At 38.5% G+C, this 19487-nt stretch overlaps 1 protein-coding gene across 1 annotated transcript in view; it reads right to left on the bottom strand.

Annotated features, from left to right (window-relative positions):
- Nucleotides 1-19487, bottom strand: part of UTRN (utrophin) — a gene marked incomplete at both ends in the record, with an annotated part of 311326 nt that overhangs the window by 116475 nt on the left and 175364 nt on the right. The window contains one exon of the mRNA XM_079550328.1: nt 587-759. Within this exon, the coding sequence (XP_079406454.1) occupies nt 587-759 (173 nt within the window). The remainder of the gene's footprint in view (nt 1-586; nt 760-19487) is intronic.

The raw sequence follows: 19487 nt of genomic DNA, 5'->3' as shown, positions 1-19487 counted from the left end.
TATTTGTAATTAAAATTAATGGAGAACTTAATTCACATTAATGAATATGGCAATATCTTCTTCCCAAATGATATCATAAAGATTTTTACAATGAATACACTTATTGAGTTTGGCATTGGTAGAGTCAAAAATTGTAAAAGGCTTGACTAGTACGTATTTTAAAATATTTCTTAATTGAATAGTAGCAATCAAAAAATTCTACTATCATTACAGATGAAGATAGTTAAGATGCAAATCCTACTAAGTATCCCTTTCAGTGGTAAAAACAAAACCCTGATTTCTATTCAGATAATAGTAGCTTCACAGAATGACTTCACTGGCATTGCTATTAATTTAAAATTAGGAAGGATTCAGCATATGTTTTGGGAAATGAAGCACAGATTAGCAAGTTACTACTGTACAACTCTGGAGTGAGAAAAACAAGCAGTTAAGCCTGCATGGTGAGTTAACACACCAAATCTTCCTATTAGTGCTCAGAGGCGCTTTACAGAAGACAGGGAATTCACTTTAATGCTGTGCTCAAATTTCTCAAGTCTTTTAGAAGTCTGCTGCTCTGCTCCATATATATATTTTTTTAATTACTTACCTGATATTAGCTGACTTCACTTTCAGATCATTCCAGCGCTGGTTCATGTCATCAAGTCGGTGCTGGAGCAGGGCAGCTTCCTCAGAGTTTCCCAAGGCTTTCACCATTTTCTGTCTGTTTCCATCAATGCTTTTAAAGATGTCATTGTGGGCATCAATCTCTGCCTGGATGTCCTGAAATATCAACAAGAAAAGTCCAGACATCTTAGTTCTCTAAATAAAAGGAGAACTTATTCCCATCAGTATTCTCATCGTCTAGGACAAAGCACGTAGTCTGACTTTGGAGATGCGGAGAGGAAAACCTGCAACTCTATTAACAGCACAATAAAAGGTTGAGCTTTTTAATGTGTGATAAAAGGAGTCTGAAAGTTATTCTCAACTCTGAAACAGCATTTGTAACTATAAACAATAAATTCTTTGCATGTTTTTGTACTAAGGTAGCTAAATGTTTCTTACATACACCCACAAGTATAAATGTACTGGAAACCTTTTCCCACTCAGAAGTTATACAGCTGCACCCTTACCTGTGCTTTCTCTTTGTTCCTCAAAATAAAATGTTGCAGAGACTTTACACAGATCACTGGAATTAGAACTCTATACAGCGTTTGAAGCCATACATAATAAAAGTTTTAAACTAAAAATTATGGCCCTAAACTGCAACTAAATGACTACAGCTACTGCAAGCCTGTTTTTACAATTGCATACCTTGTCCTGCAACATGTAGAGACACAGACAGGGTGTATTATAATCTGATTTTTGTACTAAATACTGAAAAGTGCGTGCAATTTCAGCTCAGCTTATTTCTCCTGCCATCTGAAATTAAACATATTTTATTCACCATCTGTCTCAAGAAACACATTACAGATGTCTCCATCTAACCTAGCACAGTATTATTCTTAAAACACATTGTAACAGTATCAGAAAAAATCTCCCTCCACACCATAAATGCTTTCCAGCATCTGCACGTCTATGTATACACTAAGAAACGTACATGTGTGGAAAGCCAGATGTGCTGGTTGTCTCTACTGAATTAATCAGCAAATTGTAACAGAAACTTGATGAAGATGTAATTTAACTTCTTTGGCAAAGGAATAATTCAGTAACTGAAATCGTTTAAAGGATTTATTTATTTATTTATTTATTTATTAATGCAGACAAATCCTCAGTATTTTCCATCTCTTCCCAGGGGCAGGAGACAAGAGGATCCTTGTACCTCCCTATCCTGCCTTTTATAATGGCTGGAAGCAGTGGAAAAGTATCTATGAATCTGAGATAACATGAAAGCATCACTTAGAAAAAATGAAAAATGCAAGGATGCAGCTGGAGGTGCAGAAGGGAGAGAGAGGGAAAGATCATATAGAATCATATAGAATCACAGAATGGCGTGGGTTGAAAAGGACCTCAGTGATCCTCTAGCTGCAACTCCCCTGCTATGTGCAGGGTCGCCAACCACCAGACCAGGCTGCCCAGAGCCACATCCAGGCTGACCTTGAATGCCTCCAGGGATGGGGGCATCCACAACCTTCTTGGGCAACCTGTTCCAGTGCATCACCACCCTGTGTGAGAAAAACTTCCTCCTATTATCTAACCTAAACGTCACCTGTCTCAGTTTAAAACCATTTCCCCTTGTCTAATCACTATCCACCCTCATAAACAGCCATTCCCCCTTCTGTTTATATGCTCCTTTCAAGTACTGGAAGGCCACAATGAGGTCTCCCTGGAAAAGGAGTCAGAGGAGCAGGTGGGGATGTTTAACTGAAGCTCCAGCTCTCTAACAGAATTAGTCTGTATCACTTTGGACAAATTCTTTTCTCTGATTTTCCTCACTATAAGGCAGGTAGAAAGACACTTTTGCTATCTTTGAGCCATTGTGATAAAAAACACCATCAACAACACAAGACAGTGAAGTCATCAGTTAAACAAATCAGATCCTTATCTGAAGACATTTGCCGCTCCCGACCTTACACTCCAACATGCAAGATGACCTACTGAAAACCAGCTAAGTCCAAACAGCAGGAGATACAAGTGTGTATGGTAGAGTCAATTTTAATTGCACACTAATCTGTACTTCAGAAGCCTAGCCATGTCAAATCCATTTCTACACCTCTTTAAAGTTACATCACCAATTGACCTCTAAACTTCCACTTCACCATGACAATATTCATTCCAATCCTACTGAGAAATGACATAAAACATTCTAGTTTTGATTACATTTGAGTAGACATTTAACTATGCATTCTTAGCAGTTCAAACTGATGCTTCATTTATAATAGGTTTTATTCTTGTATTTGATGAGTGTTGTGTTATAATGGTAAGTCAGTCATAAGGGTTTTTCAGAGCAGTATAAAACACTTCCCTGTAAACACACACACAAGCTTCCCTATCCAAACCAGATTCACGGGGGCAATGCACTACAGGATGCAGAAAAGGAAATAAAATGTCCAAAAAGAGGGGCACACAACTGTGAAATGGTCTTTTTTTTAGCCAGTGAAGCAGAGAAGTTCCAGGCAAGAATTCTCTCCTTAAGGGTGCAAAAACAAGGAAAAAAAAAAAAAAAAAAAAAAAAGATAAAAAGAAACAACTGAAGGAAATACACAAATACACTGCAAATAGAGAAGACTTTTTTTTTTTTTTTTTTTTTTTAGTAAGCCAGAAGGTGTTTGTAGTTCTTAATCTGTAGTTACAATGCTTTATCAACTGAGGTTTTTGTCAAGATGTCACAGCAATTCCTTAAGGTCATATTTTGGTTACTCTGCAAATATTTATGTGCATCTATCTGTTAAACTGCATTGATAATTTACTGATATGAGGTCAGCAGACCTATTTACGTGTGTAAGTGTTGAAGGATTACTATCCTAAATTAAAACAAAGCTCTTTGAGGATACAGTTCATCTTACATATAAATCAAGATGCAAGTTTCAAAAGACAGAAAAGAAGAAAGAACAAGGCTGACTACTTTACCCAGCCATGGTATTAGAAGATTGCCACTTTCTTTAAATTCCACTTAAGAAATAAGATCAAACTCCTGCCTCTGTTTTGCAATTAGGACTAGTGAATTCAAAATCCCCTCATCTCTGTTCTGAACCTCAGACTTACTTAATACTTTCCTTCTTGCCCTTTGCCTCAAGGATTCAAGCTTTCATTTTATGCTTGGTTCTCATTTAAAACTTTGTCTCCATAATAAGTAGCCTACACTTCTTGCTTCAGTTTCAACCAAAATGTCACATCAACACATAATGACAGAACTGCAGAGGACACTTCCCTAAAAAGTCCACAAATAAGGTGTGAGAGACTCAATAACATTATACATAGCAATTCTGAAAAGGACTCAAAGATGTAGCTGACTCCAGTTGGAGTAACTACTGCAACATCCCCAAGGCAGACTATATCAACCTGTCCAAGGTAGAAGAAATTATATGACAGATTCAAACAGATCCAAACATTGCAAATTCAACTTTAAGGTCAACCAGCTATCAAGGTTTTTTTTTTTCTCCCTTCTCAAAAATAGCAGGGATACTTTCAAAGGGACAGTAGTAGAAATAACTGTCCTTTGGAAACCATTAATCCTTTATAAACAAACTAAAAAAATAAAAATCATAACAGCATTCCCATGATGATAGGCATTCCAGCACCTTTTTTTTTTTTTTGCTGAATGAGAAGTCCACAGGGCTTTCTAATTCACTCAGCAACCTCCTGAGGATGTTAAAGCATATTGCCTTACATTCCGATTTTTTTCTAGTTTTATTTTTTATACCATCTTCGTTACTACATCAGCATTAACAGAGGCAAAAAAATTCCTCCTTGAAGGATCAGAATCTTTCAATTGAAGGTAAAAGTATGTTGGCACACAGATCACTACTTTTAATATCTACATACAAGCCGCGGAACAAACAGCAAACTGCTGTGGCTTTTGAACCATGTAAAGATCTTTAGAGGAGCTGTCAGGGCTTAAGTTGCCTAGTCATAAATGAAAAAACAGCTTGAGAACCAGATTTTCCCCAGAAAAGGAGACCCCCAGGTTCCTCAGGCTGTTCAGACGGGACAGTTTTGTACTTCTTCCACCCAACACAAATCATGCTCATGACTACAACAGGACAGCACACTTCGTTCCGGTACAGAATGACTCCCAATTTCCTTCACTGGCAGTGTACAAGTCAGCAAAGACATAGTTACAGAAATGCTGCATTTGCCTCTTTTATTTCTGACCTTTAAAAGTGATGACTGCTCAAAGTATCTGCAGAAAACTCTTCCAGCTGGAACAGCTGGAAAGCAAAATGTCAGTGCCAACCAAAGGATGTAACTGTAAGCGCAGGCATCAGCTAGAACATCCTTCTTTGAGGTGTCACAGCAAGTGGCAGGGGAATTGATTATTTATTTATTTATTTATTTTTTAAATAGCAGATCTATTGACGTATGTTTTACCTGCTGCTGCCAACTGCAGTTGGGTACACTGCTGTGTCAGGTGTTCCCTTTAGCCTCTGCTCCACTCAGAGCTTTTTATTTGCAATAGCTCTTAAGGAAGGAATAAGAATTAGGGCATGATTTGGGCATATGAAAGTGCCCACTGTGAAAGAGAAATGGGACTTTTATTGCTCTGTTCCTTGTGATGCTGGCGGTGCAAGAGAGGGATGCTCCTGCAAAAAGAGTTAAGTAGGAAAAAGAAAAAAAAGGAAAAAAGTTTCTGAAGAATGCAGGTATTCATCTCATTCAGAGTCTCTTCTCTGGTTTTAGAAGAGTTCTGAAGTTGTAACTTTAGAAGAGCTCATCCCATCTGCTTTATCAGGGGCCTGCAGCAGCAGTCTGCCTTCAAGCAATCAGTTTGTAACAAATTCACATTCAGAAGAGCAGTACACATGCAGAACCCTTGGGCAGAATTGCCATTACCATAAATCCACCAGTGGCAGAAGCATATATATCAGCAATTAAACCTCTCCAAGATGTCACATGCAGATTACACTGCCCATTGCTGCAGCCATTGTGACCAGAGTATAAGTTCAAAGAAATTCAGAAAAGTTTAGATACAACAGAAACTTGATTGCTAGTCAAACTCTCAGATAATTCAAGAGGGAAAAAAAACAAAACCTTTGAATGAAAAACCATTCTGGGATATTTTTACAGCTAATTTTCACATGTTCCTACCACCAAAAACTTTGCACAGCAGCTTCAAGTTTCCAAAAAGCTGACTAGACCTGTACTTAAAACTTACAGATAAACAGGTACCATATAGTGTGGGTAAGAATTCATTTCACTGCAAGAATACCGATGCACTTACGGGCTGAGAAAACACACATTTGACAACCTGTGTGGCTCCATCATATGGTACTGACCAAACATCTGAGAAGCATCATAAATCCATTAATACTAATTCCAGCAGTCACATAATTGAGACTGGGTGAAGCCAAATAGGCTCTGCCCACTCAAATGTAATGTGACTCTGCTTTTGCATAGGAAGGGAGTGTCGTGCAAACTTCTGCAAATGCCATTTGGCTTCTGCATTAAGACCACAAACAGCACTCGTAATTCTCTCCTTACATGTATTAACAAATTCAGAAAGTTAAAGCAGCCACGATTGCTGTCATAATGGCGTTTCTCCTGGCAGCAAAGTCCTTAGTAAGAAAGAACAGGATGGGTGTGTGGGGACTCATGAGAGAGAGAGAGACGAAGTGGGGGGGAAGGAATTTGCTAAAAATAAAAAAATTTTAAAAAATTGCTCAAAAAGCACAGATTAGAATTTGAGATTGAAATTTACCAATTATGTTAACTTTCTTCTTAAGCACCAAAGCATCCTCCACCTTACAAACTTAACCACAAGACACCAAAACGACACAGTAAGGCTGAAGCGAGAAACAGTGGCAGCTGTGAGATCTGTAAGTTATACTTAAATTGAGAATTCGTACAAACAATCCCTTTGAAAACAAATAGGACAAGAATACTCAAATCACATGGGTGAACATGGAATTTGCAATGCCAAGATTTGCACAGGCCAAAAAAGATTAGAAACACTGTTTTCTAAACTCCTGGTCTTATCCATGCCATGAAGCATCTCAAAGACTCCAGCATGCATCTTCATCTTTTAAGGCTAACAACAGCAACTACAAGAGAACACTGAAACCCAGCTGGCAGACTGGGAAAGAGAAACAACAGTGTTCCTCATTGTCACAAGCGTTCTCATCTGTTATTTATAGCTATTTTTGAATAAAAGTAATGCTGGTGGGGTACTGAACAATATCTGTCTCATTACCTCCAAAGTTTGCTTCTGTATGAGTGGAAGAAAAGAATAATACAGCAAAAACAAAACAAAACAAACAAACTAATTAAAACAAACAAACAAAAAAAAAAACACCACAAAATCACCAAACCAGTTTGTAACAGTCTTCTGAGGACACAAGCTTATCATGATTCTGAAATTAACCAAAATAGTTACAACAAACACAAACCAGAAAAAAGAACCGGTAGCTTTACTTCGTTTTATGAGGCATTTAGGTTCAATTAGTAATATCCATTAAACCACCTTTCATTTGGTCAATGGTGATTTGTATTAACGTACCAAACTAAAATTTTCATCTTTAAGATAGAGAGCCACAGAATCATTCTTTATAATCTGCACTTTGACTTTGTGATCACAATTTCTCTAATCTTAATTTGTAAACTACCACATACTTTGCAAAAGACTCCAGTCTTCCATGGCACAGGAAAATTATGTGTATATATGCTACCTTTATATATTTGTGTGCATGTGTGTGTGCGTGCGCATGTGTGTATATATAGATACGTAAAGCCAAGCTAAAGATTGCTGCAAATGTATGATCCAGGTTTCATCAGAAGTGCTGTCAACTAAATGATCACAGTCAGAGCAAACACTCTAAAACTAACTCTGTGGAACCTGGAATGGGAAATAAAGAAGCACAGGATTTTCTCAGATGAGTCCCGTGAGAACCTTTACAACAACACATAAAAACTCCCAAGTTCAACATGCACCTGTCCTTTCTGCTATACATTTTTCAAAGGCATACCCAAGTACATGAAACCTTGCATATCGTACCTTTTCAAATTTCGTCAGTAGCTCACGTAAGCTGAAGTTCAGGCCAATCATGATCAAACGTCCCTCGAAGCCTACATTTTCCTGGCAGGTCTTCCAAGCCGCATCTATAGCCTTCAGAAAGTCTCTCTCTTTTTCAGCCTATCCTGTCTCAAACCTCTCTGGAAACTGCTGTATGTGTCTCTCTCCCAGGCTCTCCATGGGGAAGTTCATACAGCATCATAGTAGCAGCCCCCTGGTACCCACTCCTTCCCAGGGGCTGGGCAAGTGAGCGTGAGCCAGGCGATGCTCCTTGCGAGGTCAGCTTGGCCCCATGGGGCTGGGGGAATCTGCTTGTCACTGTACCAGGTCAGGATTGTCTCCAGCTCACCTTAGAAATGGCACGTGAGCTCCAAAGTATTTCTTGAAGGCCACAAGCTCGACGTTTGGTCTCAGTCACCCTGAACAAGAGAAGCTGTGCTCTGCTGGTGAGTGGAGGGAGGAGGATCAATTACTCCCATGTTGCTCCACTCAAGAAAAAAAAAATCCCCAGAGAAACTTCTGCTTATAGGAAGAACAGCAGGCTCTTCAGAGAAGAACTGAGATGAGGCACAGTTTAGCCCACGACCTGGCAGGAGGCCACTTCTCTCTCTGCCTTCCTTATAGCCAGCCACCAGCAAGATACTGTGATGGTAATGGCCACATCACCTCCAGGCTTCCACCACTGACCTGCTCTGCTTTGCCAGGGGGACACTGCAGTGCAGAACAGCTAAGGCTCCTTAAAAAAAAGCTTAAAAGGCACATCCTTCATATCATCAAAACAAAACAAAACATCTCCAGCAAGGGATCACACTGAAACCCCACAAAGCCTTCACTGGGGATCTCCTCCTTTGGTCCTGGTGGCTCTGGCAGCCGTGCAGTGATCTATTTCCAGCGTTTGTTTATTATTTTAATCAGCATCCTCCCTTCCACCAGCCCTGGTGCTGCTCACAGCCAAGCACACTCCCTCTTCCCGGAGGCCTCCCCGCTGCAAAGCCACCTCTGCAAGACCCTGGACCACAAATCCTCGCGCAGCTCTCCTCACTCGCCCCTCTCTGTTCCTGTCAAAGGGAAGAGTGCCTATTTTGTCACTAGACTGTAAAAGCTGTAAAAGCAACCGGTGCTCCAGAAAGCCTCCAACAGCTCCCTCATTACCCAGGACTCACCATATGCAGATTGTTTTTGTATGAGGCCTTTGCTAGCCTTTCAGTGGGAAACCTGACACCTGGAGGCTGGCTACTAGGAAATCACTCCGTTTTAAAGCATTCCCACTCAAAACAGCGTGTGTGCATGAGAAGGCCTATTTAAGCTACTAATGTTTTCCGTACAATCACACGTTACTCAGCTGCCAGGGGAAAAAAAGAAAAAAAGAAAAAAAAAAGCCTCAGCAATAGTTGCCAGCAAGTTAGAAGCAGTTAGTAGTTAGAAGCAAACCAACCAACCTCTTGCAAAATCTGGTACAAGTGTTATTCCTCTGACCATATGTGAATCTGTGCTACTTTTACTTTCTTTTTAATTCACTGAACTGTCATTTGATGTGCCAGTAAAGTCACTAATGACAAAACTGTCTTTAAAATTAATCTCATCCAGAGAATTACACTGATCTAGTTAGTACGGTCAGGATTTTAAGAATTAACCTTGGAAAAGTTTACTTGCAGCAGCAGGATTTTCATTTTATTCGTACTTTGCAGCACGCCTGTACGATTCGCATAGGTACACTTTGCAAACTATAAAATTGCTTGCAAAATAAACAGTTTCCCAAAGAACACAGAACTAGAATCCTGCTGCTTCACTGATGGGTGATGTCAAGCTGTCCAAATGTATTCCACAGTCTATGCAAGGAAAAATCCCAATTATGAATGCAGCAGTAGTTAATTCTGCAACAACTGCAATTTTATTTGACCCACATATTGCTTAATCTCATACAGGTTCTCATTCGCACACCTACTACCATTTATTACAAACATTTATTCACTGATACTTCCCCCAAAACTTCCCAGTGACTAGGACAGCCAGTACACTATGGAGCTGCAGTTTCTGATGTACTTTTCTGTGTTCTGTACTTCTGATAAAAACTATATATCAAGCCTCAGAAAAATTAAAAATCCTATCTGAAAGAAAATATTTTATTCAATTTAACATCTGTTAAAGACTTATTCCAATGTACACAAATTCATCACACAACAAACCCAAAAGAAAACCTACAGACCCTAAGTGATTAACCATCTTGCAGGGCTGTGAACTCCCTAGTTTACCCAAAGTTCATGTATTAATGATGGCAGCAACTAAGCAGCTGCAGCCCTGTGCTAGCAGGAACCAACGAATACAGTGCCTGAACTTCTTAAAGTTCCTAGCCACTGGCCAGGCATCTGGGGAAGCATGCAGTGGTGCATTTTACCTCCTTTAGTGGATAAGGTCACTCAGTCTGCTCACTCCTGTCACGCTAATTAGCAGTAATAAAAATGCATCAATAGAGAATATATATTTTTTTTTAATTAAAATAAGCATAGTACCCTGCCCAGATGTCCAAACATTGATTGTCTTGGGTATTTTCTTTCCTATAATACATTTTCCCAAATAGGAATTTGAAACCCTGCTGAATCCTGCACTGTTAATGCATTTGATATGGTGGTGCAGATGATCATGTACTTGGGAACATTTTATTACATTTTGATATTAAACTAGTTTGGTGCATTTTCTCTAAAATCTGAAATTACAACATAAAACTGCATAATGATATGAACAGCTAATTGTACTTTCTGTCCATTGGTAATGTTACTAATGGCAGCCTGCAAAATGCAAGGACCATCAACTGAAAAGCACTTCTATCTGTATTACAGAAAGCACAGCAGACAGGGAAATACAATCATATGATTGCTTGCAACTATTTTTTATGAATTCTGCTCTGAACTGCATGTCCAGCAGATCCAGGTTTAAGAGCTTCCTCATTTACCAAGAATTAATAAAGAAATTATAAAACCAGCAGTAGAATGATACATCTAAAAACAGCACAGCAACGAACCTTTTTGTAACCAATCCGATTTTTTATCATATGTAAATCCAGTAGTAACTGAATGCTAGGGAACTGCAAACATGTGAATGTTGAATCAATGAAACCAACATTAAGAAGAAAAAAACTTACTCCACTGCTTCTGGATGGAAAAAAATATCTGATTAACTTTGACAAGGTCTGAAGTTCTTAAACTCCAAAGCTGAATTTCAGAAAGGATAAAAGTAAAGGAGACAGCCTCTCTGCAAAACAAAATTACTTATGTGCAAAGACCCCACAGAAAATTCGCTTTGTACTTAAGATACGATGCAAATAACAAGAAAACTGTCATACTAAGCACAATTTCACAAAAGGATAAGAAAAAAAATTTTTTTTTTTCTAGAACAGAACTGCAAAAATCAACAGGAACAAAAATGTTAAGAGTGAATGACACAGGCTGTATATACATTTAGCATACATATATTTTACGTAACTCACAACAATGAAAAGATTAAAAGAATAGTGTCCCCTTTTGTAAGACTTAGATGTGAATGACGCAGAGGTCAATAGGTGGTTATAACAAATCAATACACTCTGGTTTCTCTTGAGAGATGCACCTCCAGGCAGGACCACGAAAAATTCACTTTTTCAAAAGCACTGTGGTATTTTCATCAGCCTTACAAAATGCATGGTGTTAACTTGATCAGAAATGGAAGGAGAGCTGCCTCCTCCCTTCTGCAGGAGATGAGCATTTATATTACGGAGTTAACAGGCAGCCCAAACAAGTTCTTCCCTACACAGAAGCTTGCTCCCAGCAAAGCCCAATGCATGAGTTTCTAAGAAAGGTTCTTCCAGCACTGCCCTGCTGTTAACCTCTGCCAGAAGGCAGATACTCCAGTGACACAGCACCCCAAGGACCAAGAATTTGTCAAGACAGATGGACAAATTGAACTGCTACAATAAAGAAGCAGTGGCACCATAAAAGTCACATAGACACAACTTCTCATATTTCCTCTTAATTTAGATATCTATTACAGTGGTGATTGAAATGCTGATTATGAATTACGTGAAAGGGTTTGCAATATCCCTGGAACACAAATCCAAAGCATTGCACTGGTGCCTTTTTTTCTTTCCTTAAAGAGCAAATGCAATCAGTTTGTCACAGAAAAGCATTTTTAGAGTGGCCAGGCCTGTGCAATATTTATTGTATTCAGCGACAGTCCCATACTAGGTAAGGACAGAAAGGAAGTGGCCATCCTCAAAATAAGAGGTATGAGACAGGACATTAAAATTCAAGAATGAAATGTATTACAATCCCAGATAAGATAATGCATTCCTGGAGACAAAAAATGATACACTGCCATGGAAGGGTAGTAAAGGACTTGCTGTAGAATTTTCTCTTAGTTTTGACTTGTTTGGACAATACATGGCTTTCAGCTCTATGAACTACCAATGATTTTCTATCTTTTTGGAGCTAAACATAAATAAGCTGTATATCTTAATCTCTTTGTACTTCCCAGAGACACCCATCACTAAAAGCAGAATATTGGCAATGTTCTCAGAAAACACACATTGAAATATCTCGTACTTGGGCTATATCTGAAAGAGATCAGATGTCAAAGGGAAACATGCAGGGAAGTATCGCTAAAGCACCCCAGGCACAGAGCCACTGCAGAATTCACTGTAGAAGAGATTGAGACTTGAATCCCACTGAGAGGACTGATCTGAACATGAAGGTTTTAATTCTGATCCTGACTGACAAAATGAGGGAAGAAGCGAGAAGTATGGAGGAAGACTGGCTTTAATGCCAGGCAGGGATTTCATTATCAGGTTGTTCCTTTCTAAATATTACTGGTGATTGAAAAAAATGTTCCTGTTAATTGACAGTCTGTTAAAAAGTTCAGTGAGTCTTCTTCTAAAACTGCCAGTTGCCTGTCCTCCTGGTTTTCCTTCTTCAGGTGTAATACCTGTGCTTGCTTGCAATAATCACACCAGATAGAATTAAAAATAGATCGTAATTAAAAAAATAATAATAATAATTTAAACCACATACTTCAGTCTTTTCCAACTTTTTTTTATTCAGTGGCATTAGACTCAAGTACCTAACCAGAATACAGTGCTATTAGAGCTACATGGCATAAATTGATATTTTGCCACGATGCAAGGATAAGCAGCCAAGCAAAAACATTATGTAAGTCTGAATATATATAATTTTATTCTCTATCTTATCCTACGCTCTCAGTCAACTGAGTGACTTCATGTTGCACGAAGAAATGTCACCTGGATCTAGGGTGAGTTTTGTTTTTTGAAGCCACAGAGATTTGGACCATCTCTTCTCCCTGCAAACTCCAAACTCAGCCATTAATATTTGCTTTATATGTTATCTTTTGTGACATGAACATTTAATTTCGATACTGGCCAGTCATTTGTTGCATAAAAAACAAATGCACTTCAAATTTCTAGCATAACCATTATGATAATCTTCTGCATTTAAAGAATATAAAATAACTGATTTGCGTTATTTGAACTTTTGACTTTGAAGTCAGCATACCTACGATGTATTTATAGATAAATATGCTTTTATCAATTTTAACGTGCTACAGGGGAAGAGCCATAAAAAAAATATTCATCCATACTATTAATGATGCTTAAAGACTTCATCTTTGATACTTCTAAATACAGAATGAAGTGGTATGAAATCACCTTCCTCCTGCACAGGGCAACTAAAGAAGGCAGCTTACCATGGCTTTCAAAAGTCACAGCAAATTCTTCTTGCCATTCAGCTGTCCACCCCTTGGTACCCAGCAGGCATTATGATTTTTAAATTTATAATTGCCTCCAGGCATCCAAGCTCCGCAGCATACTTCCTCCTTATTCCTATGACAGTTCTGCTGTAAAGGAAGCATAACTGAGACCAGTATGCTTACACACACTGGATTTCTCCTTTTTGAACATTATCCTATTAAGCACATTTGGCACATCTTTTCCTTGGAGTAAGCTCCTAGTGACTGCTCTGGCAGTCGACTCTCATCATCTTGACTTTGTCCTGAAAAGAACTTGGAGGTAATAATGACTTTGCATAGCTATCAAGGAGTACAGGGAAATACAGTTAAAATTATCTCATCTCGGATGAGATAATTGAAATAGCAGGCATTTTCAACCAACTAACTTGACTGTATTCAACACCCTAGCATGTATCCAGGTCTGAGTTTACTTTTCATTCTAACCTTTGTATACAAATGGTAGCTAGATGAACATTCTTCTCCATATTTATTTCAGAAGAATCCCCTTTCAAGATTAAGCTCTATGAAGAAAAAGTAACTCATTTGGTTACTTCCAAAGTCAGTAATAGCTTCACTGATGAAGAAAATAGTTAAGCTTAATTTCATTAATCAAGCAGACATCAAGCAATTAGGACATAGAACTCCAGCATCATCATGGGCCAGAAAATCAAATAAGAACTACCAACCCATAATTAGTCAAAAAAAAAAACAAAAACAACAACAAAAAAAACCACCTTTGCATCTCCTGGGCAACTTTGTTTCAGCCCTTCTGCTAAAAGCTCTTTTGCAACAGCAAAAAATTTCGTTGTTCTCATTCCAAACTGCTTCTGGTGCTGGATTTGCCATTATATATAGAGCACGCTGCAGCATTAAGCTCTACAGACAATATATAAAAAAAACTTCCAATACACCCTCAAGATGGAAGGGATTATGAAAAATACACACCTTGAAATTTCTGGGAGGTTCATGTTTCAACTCTGGTCACAAAAGCTCATGAACACGAAGGCGATCTTACAGCTTCAACATGCACCTAATAAATTCCCTTTTCAAACTGCAAGCTGTGCTCCAGTTCAGTTTTTACCTCTTGATCTTTTATTTTTTTACCCATCATCTCCTCACCACCAGCATCTCAAAGACAGGTTAGAAAGGTAAGAAAACAGAAGATAGCACCAATAATATGCTCTGTTCATAAAGAATTAGAAGATGGAGAGTCTCATAGGTTTATTAACTTCACAGTAAATAGTCATAAGTATGTATAATAGAGCCAATTTAAGACAATCACTGATGATGAAATGAATGCACACTGAAATTAGTTGGTGAGCAGCAGAAAGCAAGATAGTTCTTACAATTGTTAGACAAGGCAAACTACTAGTACTACCTTTGTTTTTTAAATTTAATGTAACTAACAGCCAAATGAAGTAAACACGACTACATTTTTCCTGTTCAACAGCCTTCAAGCAGACTTGAATTGTCTTCAATTCAACTTTTTATTCATTAGAAGAAGAAAAATTAGATACTTTAGGAGTCACCAGGCTTTCTGTTTCTGAATGGTTTTAGTGTTTGGATTGTTCCTATTCAGATTGTCTGTTTTATATTGTATATAATTTCTTTACTTCCATCTCCACTTGACAAAGAACACTTAGTTGTTTTTTTTTAATTTTAAACTGACATTAAGGTGCATAAATACTTAATAAATCACTAAGTAGTACAGCTAATGTAAAAAGCCTTTTTAAAAAAAATCTAAGTTTTAATCAAAGACTACAAAAGTTCATTACAATTAAGAGATTAAATTATTCTATTTTGTACCTGACACAAAAGTGGACAGAATCTTTTTCATGTGACTCACCCACATGAAAGAAACATGAGAGAGACTTCCAATGCATGAACGTCAGTCCTTCTATCCATATTTTTCATACATGCATGTAATCGTGATTTAATCAGTGAGTCAAAGACAAAAAAGAAATGTAATGCAACATTTGGGTTAAGGAAAAAAAGATAGAGTCCATTTGCTCAGACCCTGTTAAAAGCACTTTTGCTTCTAAATAAAAATAAGTTTACAGTGCAGTTATAAAGCATTACAATCATAAACTGTAAAAGCACAGACAAGCCTCCCACAGACAAAAACCTTAACATTTAAGTACAGTACATATGACTTCACTTATCAGAAGACATCAAGGGAGCAAGACACTGTATGTTTTATTATTGCTGGATTTTAAATCTTATCCCCACATTGATGCTTCTACAAACATTATCTAAGGGCTTTCTAAGGGAGTATCATTTGCTCTTAAGCACTGGACAGCTGAAAGCAGCCTTTCATGTCATGCTGCTGATTATTCTGGCATCTTCTACAGAAAAGAGTTCTCTATTGTAATAGTTGAATTGCAAATGTATAATTTTTAGACACACATTGGGTTGGGTTTTTTGTTTGTTTGTTTTTTGCTTTTTCTTCATTACTTTTTATTTTAAAACTGTTAAATAATTCAATTTCTGAGGATTATTTCCACCATTTACCAAGGTAAGAAATAAACATAAAGCTACACTAAGAAGCATCAATTTAAATGCAACTTCCAAAAACACAGCACTGAACCACTCCTTTCCAGTTTCTTACAAGGTTCTACATGCAATTACTAGTAGCAAAGTCATGTTTACTTCAAGGGTTAAATTGGTAAAAACACTCCTATTTTTCAGGGTTCTTTCCCCTCATTTGTTTTTAGCTTTCTGAATACTGTGCAGCCCTTCAGTCTTCCCCCCCAGTAGCACATGGAGGACAGATGAGAAGGTGTTGTCCCAAACCGTGGTTTTAGTGGCCAGATAAAGAAGAGATACCTCCTTCAGAGCTCAGCAGGTATACAGACACAACAAAAACCACTCCAAAATCTGCAGTAATGACTAATGCCTGGTTTAAAACTAAGTTTTCTCTTGGGTAACTTATTCCTATAACCAAAATCAGTTTAATGGGCTCATTTTCTGGCTAAAGGCTACCACCCTTGCAAAGCCCAGAAAAGCTGGGTGCCAAAGATAAAGTCTGTAACATCTGTAGACTTCATCCTTGGCACTTCTGAAGTGACATCTCACTGCCTTCCCCAAAAATGCCTCTCCTCCTCTAGCTGGGTTGCTAGGATTAGCTGTGTTCCAGGAAATCCCACAAACCCATTTTCAGGATCGGGAGAACTGCAGTGAACACTGTCAGCGCCTTTTCACTCTCAACAAGTTGTTGGCAGTAATTAATGTTTCAAAGGATACGCTGACAAAAGGCTTAAGAAGTGGAGCAAATCATGTTATTTGGTAGAAGAGAGAAGGAACAAAGAGAACAGGAAACCTGTGAGCATTTTCTTGTACATGCTCAAAATCAAAGTGATGAACAAAGGTCAAAACAGGCCGCATTTCCCATCTCTGCCAGCCCCAGCCTTGTCCAGCATGCTGATGTGCGCAAGGATTGCTACTGCTGTGCTCTCAGACGGCACCGTGACTCCTTTGGTGAGGCAAGAGGAGCCCAGCAGGTGAGCTCAGAAGGGAAGACAGTCATGTAAGAAGGGAGCCTTCTGAGCACTCGCAGTACACTCACACAGAGGGACTTGGAACCTGCCACTAGATTTCTCAGTGCTGCTGCTGCGGGCGTGCTTTTCTTTTGAAATACCCAATCTGACTACAGCTATTAAAGCACTGAACTACATTTCCTCGCAAAAGAAGGTTTATTGTCTTTCTGCATGCTGTGCCGTTTTGTCAACTAAGAGGCTCACGTAGAGATCTTATCAGTCTCCTGTTGACAAAAAGTAAAGAGCATTTACAATTGAAATTATGATAATATAATCTTTATTCTTGAAATAAAATGTAAGTTGCATTATCCATAACTGCAGCTTATAGCTTTGGCTTGAACAAAAAGCTTATTTAAATGCAGTATGCTCGAGGCTTCTCTAGTCCCATTTTATTACTTGTTACTTTAAAAGAAACAAATAGGTTTTCCAAATTCATTCAGGCAGAGCTTTCTTTGTTTAAGGACGGTCAGAAACTTGATTTCCATTGAATTATTGTACGTTTTCATTCTCATTTAACTGCCATTTGAAGACAAGGTCTCCACCTGCTATTCAGAAATGCCCGAGTTTATGCTAGAGGAAGGAAGTTGAGGATTTTCACATAGATGTGCAGAATTAAGGTTACAGTCAGCTTCCCCAGAACAAAAAACACTGGGTTCTCCTTACAGTATTTACAGCTCAAGTCGCATTGGCTTTTGTCAAGCAAGTTCTTGAAGGTTTTTGATTCTTTAGAACTTCAGCATGTTTTTAAGCCTCCATGCAGGAAGAAGGCAGAAGGGAAGCACACACAAAACAAAGATAGAACAGAAAGTTTCCATCAAGTTGCGGGGGTGGACGAAGACAATCATGCTTGTCTCTGTGTGGAATAAACACATGCTAAAACAGATCTCCTATAGAACGACAATACAGAGGACTGAGTGGACCAGTAAAATATGTCAGGCAGCACTCATCATAACCACATACAGTGACACACCAATCCAAACAGCTGTAAAAGGGAGAGGCACTTCCCCATTGCATTTCCCCTATTCCTGGCATGCTGCTGAGAACTGCTGTGGTTGAGGACTAAGTGCTGAGAGCCCTATGTTTCCCCTATCAGAAAAGGACTTCTTCTAGGGCAAGAGTTTCCCCTTCAAAAGTTGTCTGATCAGCCATCTGGGGATAACATGAAAGGCTCAACATGGAAAAAGGTAAGTACTCATTGCAAGTTGTGTAAAATGAACGAACACCAGGATAGAGAAAATGTAAGACACCAAAACTTATTGAGCTGAAGAATAGCTCAGTTTCTTTAGCACTTTAAGTAAAATATAGCTATTACACTTTCAGGCAAGAATGAATGATGGTAACATGCAAGTTGTATTTATCTCTAAAATCTTTCTTAACCATATAACTTGATTACTCTACATTCACCTATAAAAATACACTCTGTTAATTGAAGAAACTTGCCCAACATATTGAGCTGTATTACTGTTCTCTAATTAATTTAAAACAGCAGCAAAAAGAACCAAACAAAATTGATCTTATGCTTGCTAACGTAAGATGGAAATTACAGCCTTTCTTGCTGAGCCATTCTCTCTCTGAAAAGCAAATAAGAAAGAACCAAACTGACTAGCCTGGAATAGGACCATTAGGTCACTGGCATCTATGGATGCTAACCATTGTCACAGATCAATTACAAACTACTCTCTTACTCTCCCTCCTAACTACCAAGTAACAAACAACATTTACATGTTTGTGCACACCATTTTTCTTTCTTCCATGCTTCCCACCCATACATAAAAGAGGGTATGCAAAGAGGGAACATATTTGTAAAGGAGCAGATTTGTTAAAAGCAGCCTTGGATCACATCAAGGGTGCTGAGTACTTGCAGCTCCCCTTGAGACTGTGGATCTTAAAGGCGGTAAGTATCTCCACAAAGCCTAGTGTTTGTATAACTAAAGCTAAAACAAACACAAGTGAAAGCCTGTCTGCAAGGAAATAAACCCCTCAAAGAATGACATTCTGTAGTTTCAGAAAGGCAGAGTAAAGACAAATGCTTCTTTTTATTGTGTCAGATACTTCCAAAAACAAAGAAGGCTTCACTATTATTACTGCAACTTAACACCTGCTAAAGGAATCTTTCTCCTGTAAGGGGCTGTGTATTTTCCTCCTAGTAAAAGCCATACCTTTGGATCTCCCAGCTCCCTTGGGTTCCAAGCATCATGTTGGTTGTTGCCATCTCAGCAGGATGAGCACATGAATTTGAACGTGAATGAAGAAGCACTGAGCTCCCATCAAGATCCTACTGAAATTATGGCAACCTGAGGTGGTTCAAGCCCCACTACACATTAAAAAATAGCCGGCAACACCTCTGGTAATTTTTAAATAGAACTAAGTTCAATAGCATATGGGGCACACCATCATGCATGCTCACAGACAGCCACATACAGTGGTATGCTGCATGTCCACACAATGCTCACAACTTTCTCAGGAACAGCAAGGTAATGTTAAAATAGACCTTCTAATTGTCAGAAGTTTGTGTAATGCTTAACATTTAATGAATA

Source organism: Tetrao urogallus, assembly GCF_951394365.1.
Source record: "Tetrao urogallus genome assembly, chromosome: 2".
NCBI lineage: Eukaryota > Metazoa > Chordata > Aves > Galliformes > Phasianidae > Tetrao > Tetrao urogallus.
The sequence above is the reverse complement of the archived record's forward strand: the minus strand, read 5'-3'. Positions and strand labels throughout refer to the sequence as shown.